This window comes from Desmodus rotundus, chromosome 2, assembly GCF_022682495.2.
Source record: "Desmodus rotundus isolate HL8 chromosome 2, HLdesRot8A.1, whole genome shotgun sequence".
Taxonomy (NCBI): domain Eukaryota; kingdom Metazoa; phylum Chordata; class Mammalia; order Chiroptera; family Phyllostomidae; genus Desmodus; species Desmodus rotundus.
This window is the reverse complement of record NC_071388.1, coordinates 181,650,796-181,665,120: the sequence shown is the minus strand read 5'-3', so window position 1 is coordinate 181,665,120 and position 14,325 is coordinate 181,650,796. Positions and strand designations below refer to the sequence as shown.

General features: G+C 41.2%; 1 protein-coding gene across 5 annotated transcripts in view; it reads right to left on the bottom strand.

The window, feature by feature from the left end:
- The window catches only part of CASP8 (caspase 8), a 37,670-nt gene that overhangs the window by 2,152 nt on the left and 21,193 nt on the right, over nt 1-14,325 (bottom strand). For all 5 annotated transcript variants that reach the window (XM_053918936.2, XM_045198398.3, XM_024563951.4 and 2 more), the window contains 6 exons: nt 10,779-11,116; nt 7,095-7,200; nt 6,219-6,357; nt 4,960-5,069; nt 3,203-3,344; nt 432-933 (listed from right to left, as the gene is read on the bottom strand). In XM_053918936.2, coding sequence (XP_053774911.1) covers nt 432-933; nt 3,203-3,344; nt 4,960-5,069; nt 6,219-6,357; nt 7,095-7,200; nt 10,779-11,083 — 1,304 coding nt within the window. In that variant the 5' untranslated portion in view covers nt 11,084-11,116. The remainder of the gene's footprint in view (nt 1-431; nt 934-3,202; nt 3,345-4,959; nt 5,070-6,218; nt 6,358-7,094; nt 7,201-10,778; nt 11,117-14,325) is intronic.

The following is a 14,325-nucleotide window of genomic DNA, read 5'->3' as shown; positions in this document are numbered from 1 at the left end:
CATTTTGTGGCTTCAGAGTAGGCCAAATAAGTAAAACTACAAAGAGTTTCTACTCTTTGGTGTTTTTCTCTCACAATACACCAAGGAGGTTTGAGGATGGTTAGCTGTTACAGAACTTTTGACACAGTTAGAGAATGTTAAACATTGAAAGGGGTTATAGCCTTTTTGGAAAACTTCTTGGACGTTTTCCAGTTGAATGGTCACAGTCCTGTTTCTTCCTAAATACAGAGCTGGACTATATCACTTCACCATCCTTCCTAGCAATAGGATACCCTGATTGTCCTTTAAGGAATAAGTATCTCACTTTTTTCTATCTGTGAACTCAAAATATGTCCTTTCTCCCATTTGGCAGCTGACCTGAGAAGTACAGCTATAACGATCCACAGCTAGATATTTATGGATGAATGAAGGGTTGGATAGGCAAGAATTACCTAGGACATCTTTCTCTCAGGCTCCGGCAAAGTGACTGTATATACCAGGTCCCCTCCATGGGGTTTCGGTATGAAACACAGTTGTTCACGGTTGCCATTCCCAGCAGAAAGTCAGCCTCATCTGGGATATATCTCTTCTGAAGTGATAAGTCCATTTCTAAATAGGCTTCCTTTTCTTCTGAGTCAGTCTCTACAGCTATACCTCTCTGGTAGTTATCCCCTTGACAAGCCTGGATAAAAAAGATTTTGGGTTTGCCTGCAAGGGAACTGCACTTTGAACTAGTGAAGTAAGAAGTCAGCTCATGGATGGGGGCTTCCTGCCCATCAGAGCCATAGATGATGCCCTTGTCTCCATGGGAAAGGATGCAGCAGATAAAGCAGTCTTTGTTTTGGTGGTCCTCGCTTTGGTAGACTTTCAGAGTCTCACAGATTTTCTTTGCTGTGAAGTCTTTGTGCTGCACTGTCTCAAAATGGAGCATACTAAAGGTGTTATGCAAAGCCTCTGAAAAGTAAAAAACAAAAAGTCATACTATACCACAATACCCAGACCACAGCCCAGAGCTACAGAGACCATTGATCAGATAAAAATTTGAACCAGACCTTAAGAATAAGACTCTTTATATTAGTGGCTGGATTCCATAAACTTCTAACAGTTATTGCCACCTGCTGAAAAAAACAGCTGAGTCTTGAGACAATTACAAAAATAAAAAAATAAAAAGTAGAGTATTATTGTTGGCCTGTTGTTTCATCTCAACTAGTCTACAAGGTGAGTAAGCTATTTTTTAGGCTTACTACCAAACCAGTTTAAAAATTTTGTATAATTTACATAACCAGAAAACAAAAACCAAAAGAATTTTGAACAAAAGATCCCTACTTATTTCATTCTGAACCCTCTCAAAATGGTTAAAATACAATATATGAAAGTTTAAAAAGTCAAGTACTAAAAGACCTATACAAAAAAAACTATCCCTTCTCTGCCCCTCCATATCACCCAGTCATGTTCCATGAAGGTAACCAATTTCAACTTCTAACTACTTTTTTTTTGTTATTAACCTCCATTTTGTAATAAATTTGGGTATATTGCTATTTATTCATTGATAATGTTTGACTTTTGTATTGAATTCCTATTATAGGTGATGAGATTTTGGTGCTCTTATACAATTATTTATCATTTTTAGTTCAATCATTAGTAATGTTTGTATTACTACTACTATTTAAACATAATATTCTTTAATTATGCTTCCTTTCTTATTAAACTTTCGTCTTTCATGAAATTAGTAATTGCACTATTTTTTTTATTGCTTTGTTTCCTATGTACTTAACGTTATTTGTCCCCCAAATGTGCTCACAGAGCTAGTCAAAGTCTTTCGATATCTTCTGGCTGCCTGTCTGATTCCTTTTTTAAAAAAAAATTAAAATTGTATATGCTTAAGGTGTACAACATGATGATATACATAGTGAAATGATTAAAGTAGACAAGCTAATAACATATCTCCACACATAGTTACTGTATGTATGTGTATGTATGACGAGAGCACCTGAAATAGTCTCCTAGCATATTTCTGGTATTCAATACAGTATTATTTTTATTGATTCCAGAGAGAGGGGAAGGAAGAGAGAGAGAGAAAAAGAGAAATATTGATGTGAGAGAGAAACATCAATCAATTGCCTCTTGCATGCACCCTGAGTGGGGACTGAGCCTACAGTCCAGTCATGTGCCCTGACCAGAAATCACACCTGTGGCCTTTCAGTTTGTGGGACCACGCCCACCAACTGAGCCACACTGGCCAGGGCTTAATACATCAGGCTGTCCATTAGATCTCTAGACTTCCTCAACCTACATAACTGCACATTTGTATCCTCTGACGAAATGCCAGAAATACGATCAAGTATTATTTTAATAAATGTGCTTTAATAGTAAATGAATGGAAATCATGGAAATCGAAGACCTGAAACCTTTTCTTCAGTACCAAGATGTATGGTGGTAAGTGGTGTAATCGAAGGACTTACACTCTGTGGCTTTTTAAAATTACAGAATAGATTTGCTTGAATAAACAAATGTCAACAGAGACCTTCGACACAGTCCTCATGATGAAAACCAGCCTACCTTTCTTTTCTAAATTTTACTCAATTTAAAAAATAAGTTGTTACCTGATGTTATGACTTTTAAAAATTATTTGATCAAATAAAAATTCTTAATATCACAATGGGTGGGTCAGATTATTTCTATTATTACTTTTAGTTGTAGCCATTTCTGTGTTCACACACTGCAAATTATTTTTTCATTTAACTTGTCCACTCTCAATCTTAGCAGAGATAAGCTGAGCAAAATAATTTCTGTCTAGTTTAACATTTGCAAAATGCTATTTCTATTGAGGACTTACAACTGCTGTTGTTCTCTGTTATAAATGCAAATTCTATAAGTGGGCATGAGACCAAGGCGGTGCTTTCCCACACGTGAAACCTGACACATTCAACAGAAGCACTACACATTCAGTTGAATTAAAAGTGAAACTTATTGCTGCTTTCTAGTATAAGCCTTGTAATAAGATTTAATATTTTATCTTTATATATACATTGCTATAATTTTAAAAATTAAAAGAGAATAAGCAGAAAACTAGCAAAAGTATAAGAATGTCCTTTACCTCCACAGGAAAATGGGATTATATCCATTTTATTTGAAACATATGGCTCTGTTGGTATGGCTTTTGTTCTCCCTTTTGATAAAACTGTGTTAGATATATTTTACTTCTTTTTTGGTTCTACTATACCTGCATCCAAGTCAGTTCCTTTCCTATCCTTCATGTTGTGAAGCTTGGGCACATTCTTCCTTGCTATGCTAAAGTCATAATTGTTAAAGATCACACAGTACCCCCGGGGCTTGCTTGTCATTCGGTAAATTTTGTCCAATGTCTGAAAAACAAAAATGCAACCCAGGAGCTGAGTCTGTGGGTCAAACACAAGACATGAACAAACAACTCCCTGGTTCAAGGTTAGACTGTCCTCCAAGCCAGACTGGGCTGCAAGTGCTCATTGCAGAGCTCCAGCCCAAGGTCACATTGTTTCCCTAATGAACTAGCTAGTTTCTACCTATTCTCCTCAAACAGGATCCTCAGACTTCTGCTCCACCATTAGTGTATAAAGTCAATGTCCCAAAACTTGGGCCTTGAGAGCACTTTGCACTTACATTAATATTGTCCTCACAATGTATTATTTGTTTGCATTTTTGCTCAAGGCAGATGACGTCTATTGGCAGGAGCTAGGATTTATTAATTTGTAAGAGCTCAGTCAGGAGTTGCTCAAAGAATGGATGTCTTAGGGTTCTCTTTGGGCCACCCTTCCTTGACCTTGGGATTTCCTTGGCTATCTCCTCAACTCATCCATGTTTTCAGGCTTATAGCTGAGGGCCTGCTCCTCACACATGACAAAGTGTCCCAGGGCTTTAAAAGCTGATGGATTAATCTGGCTCTCAAAACCACAGGGAAGGAGAGAGCTGCACTGGTCAGTCAGATCATGGCTATGCTGCAGGTGACAATGTTCAGACTCTAGTACCTGACACAGTCGGCAGTGGCCCGAGGCCGTCCTGCTTCTTCCAGGGCTGTTTCAGTGCTCAGGTACTCAGCATTTTGGCGGGGGGGGGGGGGGGGGGGTGGAGCAGGAAATCCATGCAGCTCCTCTAAGCCAAGGAAAGGGCTCTGGGCTGGGGTGGGGCATGAAATTTTTGGCTCTATACATTAAGTAACCTTAAAACTTTGAGGAAGTTGCCTAATCTCTCTTGCACTCAGTGTTCTTAGCTGTTCTTGGCGGGCAGCACTGGTGGCGTGCTTTACTCTGCAAAGTGCTACATGACTTTGGTTAATCCTTGATTTTCAGACTGAGAGAGGTCTGGTAATTTGCTCAGGAGACCACTAGTGAATTTATTTTTTCTCAAGCGTAATTTCAAGTCTACCCTTGGACTCCTCTGAAATTCCCACCACAGAGAGGAGTGAGTGGGCTGAGTCAGAATGTGTTTGGTGAATTGCTGAAGGTTACATGAACAGAAGTGGTAGGTCTAGAAAGGCAATTCCTATACTGGCTCATTGGGGTGAGAACACAGAGATGGCTAGATCATGAGCATTTGCCACTCACACCTAACACAAAGGAGAAACAGTTTTGAAATGTCAAGCTAAAAAAGGAAAGGCTTGGCTTTTTCCAGTCCTGCTAGAGTCTTCCCCCAAAGCCCTCTCCCATTCAGGCTGATACAGCTGCTGAAAGGGTTAGGTAGGAGACTTCTCACCTCTCTGCCTTCCAACTGTTTCTATGTCTTTGTCTTTGGTTTTCAAACAAAAATTTAACACATAAGAAACCGAAGAGATCACATATTTTTAAATTAAAAAGTCACCCTTTAAGCTTGTCCTTTTGTGAAATTTTCCTGCAGTTCTCAAAATGTTCACTACGTATCTTCCCCTTACTAGTTTATCTGGAAGCTAGCAAGGCTAACTAGAACCTGCAATGTAAAGAAAAGAAGTAATGGGAGGGTTCCTTGTACCTGTTGAGACCCACTGTCCTGTTTTGAGGATTCACCGTCCTGTTCTCTTGAATTGTCTGACACTGACAGCATCCTAAGTGACACCTCCTTTGCAAGTGATGGAGACACACCTGGAATGAGACATGGCAGAGAGGACACTTTAGGAAAGAAACATGTAGCACCTAGGACAACATAAAGTCTCATTTAAAAGGAAAATTCACAGACTGCCTTGAACATAATATCCTTGAATCCACAGAATAAGTAAAAGTCTTACTACTGTCTAACTCTGCATCTATTTCAAACTTGCTGGTCTGAGGTCACAGTCTGGGTCTTTTGACAAATTTTTTAGTATATAGAGAAGGTGACAACAAGTAGCCACCAAGCCTTTATCTTGATTAGGCAGCAGATCCATTAAAATGTGGTTATAAATGGTAGAGGTTGTAGAGAGGAAGGAAATGAGAATATCAAAGAGTAAATTAGCTAAATAGTTCTTGAAAACATCTCAAAGTATTACCATTTGAAAATTCATCTCGACTTCTTTCAAGATGTTAAAATGTAAAAACAAAAAAAAACCAACAAAAAACCAAAAACTTCCTGAGCAGTCAAAACCAATTTAATCATACAAGCAAAGCTTAATTTAGCTTATGTTGCAAGACTAATTTGACCTTGCTTACACCTCTGAAAATCATGAGCAAAACTCGAACTTTTTCCAAGTTTGATATGAGGCAACCACTGTTCAATCCCCTATCATCTGAGGAAATTCGAACATAACCAATCACTGTGAAGAAAAAATAGTCACTGTTTTCTCACTCCTGAGCCTCCTTCCATGTTTTGTTTTGAATACTTCCAGTTTACAAACGTTTTTTAGTGTCTGTTTTTAAATACAACAATAAATTTGTATTAATTACTACAATGATTCACTGATTTTACTTTGGCTATTTATGAACCTCTGAATTGAAACAGAAACTCAGCTTTTTATTAAAAGCACTGCGACACCCCTGGCCAGGTAGTTCAGTCGATTAGACTGTCATCCCGATACACCAAGGTTGCAGGTTCAATCCCTGGTCAGAGCACACACAAGAATCGACCAATGAATGCATCAACAAATGGATAAACAAGTGGAACAACAGTGTTCCCTCCCCACCCCCCCATTTTCTTTCTTCTCTCTCTCTCTCTAAAAAATAAACAAATAAATTTTTTTCAAAAAACACTGTGACATAGTGGGATTTGTATTTTTAAAAATACATTTTGCTGTTTCACAGCTATCAGGCTGTTTCTACCTCTGCTTAATTCTTCATACTCATCGATTTTCTTCAGCAGGCTCTTGTTGACTTGGTGACAGATTCGTTTTAGGGTGTCCAAATTTCTTTCCCCAAGGATGACCCTCTTCTCCATCTCTATGAAAATATCAAGCAAGTTCTAAAGGGAGGAGAGATAAAGTTGGAAGATGGAAATGGGCCATATTGGCTTTTAGATTAGATTTTTTTTTTTTACTTTCACTTTTTCCAAGCCAAGGTCCACCCTCGCTTCCCAAGCAGAGACTCTCCTGAGGACATGCTGGTTTTACAAAGCCAGTATACTCCTAGGGAGGCAACTGTGTGGTTTCTGGCCCAGAAATACAGAAGTGAGAAGATAGAGAAGAAGCCACATCAGGCCCCAGGACACAGGCTCTGTGCTGAAACCACCTGTGGACACATTTACATGAAGGCTACAAAACAGCCCTGGTCCCCATGGTGACACCTCCGGGAACTGCCTCACATCCAGCATTTCCTCTGGCAAAACACACACACACACACACACACACACACACACACAGAATTCTAGGTTGTTTCAGAAGTGGGCAAAACATCTCAGGCCCACCACCATCTTTCCTGGCTCCACAGGATCCCCGCATTGGGCTGTGCCCCCACAACCAGCCTCCTACTTTTCTCCTGACGCTGCCTTGCTCCTACTAACTAATGTGAGCAGCCCTTCACCGTATACTAAGGAATCACACCTACAACACTCCTGCCTGACAGCTTGCTTCTTCAGCCTTGGTTTTTAAAAAAAGGAGAATTCAGGTTGCTTCTACTGGAATAGCCTTCTCTGCCGTCTCAGAAATCCCCTCTGACTGACTCTTCCTCAGGACTAACTCTTCACATGACACCAGGGCTTACCATGTTGTCATCCAGTTTACACTTCGAGATCTCATTGTTCAAAAAAAACTTAAAGGACTTTAATTCCGATGTATTTACATCTTCTGAAATCTGGAATAGCATGACCCTGTAGTGGGAAATGGAGACACTTGAGAAATGCTTTTTTAAACAGTTTCCCATTTGATATATAGAGTCACAGCAGATTTGATTCCAATGGCTTCCCTTCAAAATGAAGTTAACTAATAACACGATTCATGAGTTGAGTCCTTGAAAAGAGGCTGGTGTAGTGACGCAGAAGACGATTGACTCTTGCCCGACACCCCTACCTTTAACAGAATTTAAAGTTCTACTAACTTGGTCCATCAGTTAATTTCGCTAAATGAATTGTGATTTTCCTTTGTCTTCACTATAAAATTGAGATCTTGTTGCAGTAAAAAAAGTTTTCATTTTAGACATTATGCTTTTCAAAATGCAAATCAGATCATCGCTTCCCAATTAAAACTTGTCAGTGTTCTCCCAGTCATCACCTTCAGTAGGAAGGCCAGACAAGTTCTGGAATACAGAGCTTTGTGAGTCGAGTCCGGCCTACCACCTCATGTCAGCCTGTCCTCACCACCCTCCCACATCTGTTCCCCATACCCGGCTGCCCCGCCCCCACACTCCTTTCCCTTATCTGTCTCCAGACAACCACTAGTACACTAACAGCTCAAGCACTGCCTGAGTGACCTCAAGCACTGCATTCACCCCACCGTGCCTTTGGATTGCCCAAAGGGAAACACATACAATTGTCTGTTTACAAAGCTGCCCAAGTCCCCTGAGAGCAGGGTCCATGCCCTTTTTGCTGCCACAAGCTCAGAAGATTGTGAGGTACAGTGTTTAGATGCGGGGGACCCAGACTAACAATGTTGGAACCTTGGTTCTACCACCTATGAGTAGTGTGGCTTCAGAAAAACTGCACATTTTTCTTCGTTGTAGACTGCAGGTAACTCTGTATCTACACCATTGGAATGTGTCGAGGATTGCACGGATAAGTTTACCCGAAGTGCTTTAGATCAGTCTTTGGCAGCACAGTTAGTGCTCCATACCTGGCAGTATTATTTCCTGACCTGTGATAGGCTTTTGGGGTATACTTGTTCAATGAACAAGGGCATGTTTTATAATCAGAAAACTTTATTATAGTGTAAAGCAAATAACTTCAATACAAAAACACATTAAAGTTAAATTAGAAAATTAAAGGTCTGAAAATAAAAACAGTGTAAAAAGAAGTTACTCTTTTTACAGTAAAAAAGAAGTATCATCATCTGTCCCATCCTTCTTCTCATGAAATCTCTACCTTAGAAGTATTTCATTAAAGCTTTCTCACTTTGGCCAAGATTGGGTCCAGTCAAAAGCTATTGCCCCTTTTAACTTTCTTATAAGGTATTTTGCCCTTTTACTTTTCTCATTACTGAAACCTACTGGTTTTCCTGTAGCATCACTGCCTACAAATAAACCTGGAGAGGTTAGAAGATACTTATTTTATAAGTAGAAGTTATAATTTGAAAATTTTAATGTTTAACGCAGGGGTGTCAAACTCATTTTCACCAGGGGCTACATCATCCTTACGGTTGCCTTTAAAGGGCTGAATGTAATTTTAGGACTGTATAAATGTAACTACTCCTCAACAGTTAAGTGAGAGCTCGGCGCTGCCACCGGGTAGGAACAAGGTGCTGGGCCAGACAAAGAAAGGTGGAGGGCCGGATTCGACCCATGGGTCTTGTGTTTTCCCCCTGTGGTAACATTTTCTTATAAATGAAAAGGACCATGCTAGCGTATTTTTTATTTCCTGGCTAATGACCAACAATGAGGAAGAAGCAGTAGACTATGCTTGTGCTGACTCTTCTGTCACCAAACTAACATGCTGAATACTGTAACAGAAGGATCCTGCCTTGTTCGGGACTCCTGCCCCACCCCCCGCAGGCAGGTGCAGGCCGCCGTCTCCCCTTACTGGCGCGGCAGTCTAACCCAGCCCCCAGAAGACCGAGATGGTGGGCACAGGATGAGACCTGCCAGCCTTCCTGGTTCTGGGGCTGATTTCGGGGGGCTTTTTGTTTGTTCATTTGTTTTTGTTTTTGATTAATTGGTGCCTAATTTCAAAATTCCTTAAAAGAACTTCACAGTCTAAGGCTCCCTCTCAGCGCGGTAGGCAGCGGCGCATCAGTCCCATAATCTGAAGAACTTCGCAATCTTATCAAACCAAATTAGCCAGTACTGAATAGTGTCCTCCTTCCCTACCCTTCCCAATTCACGTTCACCCAGAACATGCCCACGGGACCTTATTTAGAAAAAGGGCCTTTTCTGTTGTGATCTCATTAAAATAAGATCATACTAGATTTGAATGGGCCCTAATCCAATGACTGGAGCCCTTATACGAAGAAGGGACTTCAAACAAACACCAGGGGAAGAATGGAGGCTGAGACTGGACTGCTGCGTCTACGAGAGGAGGAACACCGAGGACTGCCTGTACCCAGAAGAAACGAGGAGAAGAGAATGAAACAGATTCTCCATAGAGACCCCCAAAGGGACCAACCCTGTTGACACCTTGATTTCAGACTTTTAGCCTCTGGAACTATGAGAGAATTAATTTCTCCATTGTGTTACGCCATCCAGTTTGTGGTACTTTGTTACGGCAACCCTAGAACACACATATACCCAGAGTCTCTCTCTTGTCATTTAAAATCAAAACCATCAAGTTTCAAGTAGAGAAACATATCACAAGGAATGTGCCAGAACCTCAGGTCTCTGAAAATAGAAAGGCCAGTCGAGCAGAGGACAATGGGTTTCAGCCCCGACTGTGAGGCTTCATGCGGCACGGACCACAGCTGCTGAGAAGCGAGCAGAGACAGTGAAACGGGCCGCGGCAATGCTTGAGTAGAAGTTTTCTGAAAGGAAGTTAAAAATAACTTTAAGGAGTGTCTGAGAACAGGAGACATTGAAAGAGAAAAGTTGCTAATACACTTCTATATTTAAAGTCTTAAGAGTCACAAAGATGTCACTGAACATGACTTGTTACCACACCTAGCTTACCCACTCTCCCACAGGTGAAGAAAGGCTGAGCTGTAAGGCCTGTGGCAGAACTGACCCCCAAGTCACCGTTGCTCACTGAGAGAACTGACCCCCAAGTCACCGTTGTCCTCTCAGCAGCAGCCAGCCTTACAGGGGCGCAGCAGTCTCGGGTTGTCCTGAACAACCAGCAGCATACGCCTCATTGGAGGACTTTGTAATGCAAGTGCGGGTACAAGCCTGAAACTCCATTGAGAATTTCCACAGTTATCCACAAGCAGGCAGGAGGAGAATTTCAGGGTGAAACGTAGAGATGCTTTATCCAAAATAGACAAAGTAAGCACACAATGTGGGCATCAGCAAAGCAGAAACACCAAGGTAATAGACACATAACAGAGAGTTAGAACATTTAGAAAGGTCTATTTTAATGTCAGCGTACTTAAGGTAATGTTTCACTTTGAAAATTTTATTTTATGGTTTTAGCTATTTTTTTTTCCTGAATTATACATCAGGTTTCTCAATTTCTTTATCTGGTCCTGGTTGAACATCTTCCTAGAGCCTCCAAAGTCATAGTACATTCACGACCTGCAATCAAGCCTCCCACAAAGATGTGTCCACTCCCCCCACACCTCCCAGTGCTCACATCATAGAGAATCTCCCCACCTGTATGCAGAGATCTGAGCCCTGCCCGGCATCTGAAGCTCCTTCTTCATCTCTTCTTGGCTGGTGTGCAGGTGCTTTTCCAGGAGATCCAGTCTATTAATTCGAAATAGAAGCTCCTTCAAGAAGGACAAGTTGTTTTCCTCCACCATCCTCTTGTCTTGGAGCCTCTGGAATAACATTAAGGCATCTTTGATGGGTTCCTGCTTCTTTTGTGGTATGTAGTCCAGGCTTAGAAACTTGAGGGAGGCCACCTCTTCACTGGTCAGATCCTCCCCAATTTCAAAAAGACAATTGTTGAAAGCCATACTTGTCCCGAGTTAGTCGAATATAGTTGTAGCCTAGGTCAAAAGACATTATATTCAGATGAAGAAGAAAAGTACCATTAACTGGTTTGTTCCTGCGTCAAATGCTGTTACATCGACTACAATACATGTCAGACATTTTGCTGTGGATACAGGGAAGAAACAACAAGCAGGCCAAGCTCCTGCCCTTAAGTAGCTCACTGTTTGGGAAGGCAGGTACACAAAGTAGCCAATGGTCAGAGAGTTGTGAGCAGGGCGCAGCAGGAATAACGAATGTGAAAGTTCAGTTGGTAGCAATGGTGTTCAGACTCTTTGCAAAGCTGAAGAACTGTTTGTTGAACTCTGACTCAGGCTCTCCCTTAACTTAGGAGGCGGTCCTGAATAGATACCGTCTGAGAACCTTGAACTAGGAAACCTTTGACTTCTCGTCCGGCTCCATCATCTCCTTGATCCCAGAGACTCTGTGCCTTTGGCACTCCCCTTAACCTCAAATGACCTTAACCTGTTTGGACCTCTTTCCTTCCTGAAACAAAGCAGATAGGATCCTTGATCTTTAAAACTCCCTGCATTTACTAACATTCTTGAATGAAAACACAAATCCCAACTATTACTCAGAGGTATTAGTCAGAGGTAATGAACCAGGACCCATATATTTTGTTCATATGATGGTAAAATAGAAATATTTTTAACTTGCACATTAAGGTAAGCTTTAATGTACTTTTAAAGTGTCCAAAAAGCCTTTAAAACTTAAAAAAAAAACAACCCTCCTGTCTGCACCTGGATTATAAAAACACTGTGAATATTTAAAATAAAGTTTCAACAATAAAAAAATTGTTATCCCCCCAAATAAAATAAATTATAACATCATTTCAGTTATCATTACATACAGCACACATCCATACTCACATAAAAATGAGAATCAGGCTGCATAACCAGGTGTGTGCACACGTTTTTTCCCCCACTTAATATTTAAAATAAACTTATACCCTTACAATTAAATATTCTTCTTTGGTATATTTTTAATGTTTCTAGATTTTTCAGCATATGGATATATCAAATTTTATTTTAAGCAATTTCTATTTCTTTATTGTTAAAAATAATATTGCACTGAGAGGCTTTTTCATATATCCTGTACAGATCCTTGATTATTTCCTTCTTTAGAACTGGAATTATGGGGCAAAACCTTTTTTCTCCCTTTTAATTTAGAGCTTACAGCATTGTTTAGACAAGTTTTCTTAATTCAGGAAACTAAAGGGACAGTATCTTGGAAAGATTCAATGCAATACACTCTGCATTGAATTCCCAAGGGCTGCAGAGCCAAGATCTTTCAATGCAAAAGCAATCGATTATCATGAAAATACCTGTACTTAGGAAAGATATCTTAAAGAAGGGGTCAGCACCTAACAGCATATATTCAAAGTGCAACAAACACAAACTATTGGACATATAAAAGGACAAGCTCGCAAGCTCATTCCTCAAATCACACTCTACAGAAACACCTGTGTGCTTAACAGGGTATGTTCATGGAGTCTCCTCACAGCATGACGGGTAACCCCAAACAACTAGAAACATCGTATGTGTCCTGTAATAAAAGGATGGTTAAATAATCTAAGGTATAGTCATACTACACAATATTAGGCAGAGGTTAAGGAAACGCATTCCTTCTGAATAAAAATGGATAGAGATTCAAGATATGTTATTATGATGGCAGTGAGAAAAACAAGTTGCAACATAACAAAAAACCCATACATCTACTTTTTAAAAATATTCAAAGCAATACAATTAGATTTTCAGTGATTACAGACATCTATGTAAAAACAAGGTCTGGAAAGAAACAGCAAATTTTTAAAGTTGTTCCTTCTGGGAAATGGAAAAGAAAACTACAACTTGGGGGGGAAGGAGTCATGAAAAGGAATTTACCTTTTCCTGTAATGTGTGAAAGAGAAACTATGCAGCTATTATCTGCATAAATAATTAGCTTGAGTGTGTTCTGTGGTTAAGGGAGTGAAACAAAGTGAGTGGAGGAGGGCAGGAGATGAGTCTCTTTGGGAAGCTGAGGGCAGATATCACCAGGCAAGGAAATCACATCACGGAGGAGTGACACAACCACATCTGTGTTCCTAAAAGAAGGCAAGGATGTCCCCTCAAGACGGCAGCATAGGTAAACTCGGTACTTGCCTCCTCGCACAACCACGTCAAAATTACAGCTAAACTACAGAAAAAACATTCAGAACCACCAGAAATAAAACTGAATGGAAGTCCTACAACTACAGAATTAAAGAAGAAACCACATCAAGACTGGTAGGAGGGGTGGAGCTATGGAATGGGCTGGTCCCACGCCCACGTGTGGCAGATAAAAATCAGGAGGGAAATCTTGGGAGCGAGGGGTCCCAGCACCACACTAGGCCCTCCCTGCCCAGAGATTCAGTGCCAGGAAGATAAGTCCCCATAACTACTGGCTGTAAAAAACCAGTAGGGATGGAGGCTGTGGAAGACAAACTGCTAGAGTCCCAGGCAGTTCCTCTTAAAGGGCCCATGCACACCCTTTGTCTAACTCACTCTCTCTGACTCAGACTCACTCTCTCTGAGCTCCAGCACAAGAGCAGCCAATTGAAAGGCACCAGAGACATATGGGGAGGAACTGTATTGTCCAGCATCAGGGCAAGAGCTGGGGGGGGGGGGGAGCAGCTTTCTCCCAGAGAGAAGTGCTCGCAGAGGCCACTGTTCCTTTTCTGAGCCCTCCCCTGACAGAGTGGGCAGAGGGGTACCATATCTGAGACCCCAACAACCTGGCTCACACCATTTGTCCCACCCAAGCTGTTCAGTGGCTTTTCCATATGAATGACTTGTCTTGGCTCATGCTTCAGATTTTTCTAAATTCTCTCAAACAAGTAGCATCTGGCCTCAGCATGCCCTGTGCCTATTGCTATGTGGCCCCAGCTCAGCACTGACAGCAGCCAGCCTTGGTTCATAGCTTGGACTCACTTCGGCACATTCAAACTCAGCACAAATAGCAGCCAGCTGCAGATTGCTTTGTAGCTCTGCCAGTTGGCCCCAGTAAGAACACAGGTTGAGGCTGACCTTGGCTTGCACCTCCTGGGATGCCCCAGCACCTGCATACCTGATGGACAGCTTCAGACCATGTTGGAGCATCACCACTCAAACACCTCCACAAGAAACACACTCAAGGGGCAAATTCATTGGGCACCAGAGCCCTGCTGAAGTAAGTGCTGCCTCGTGAAGTG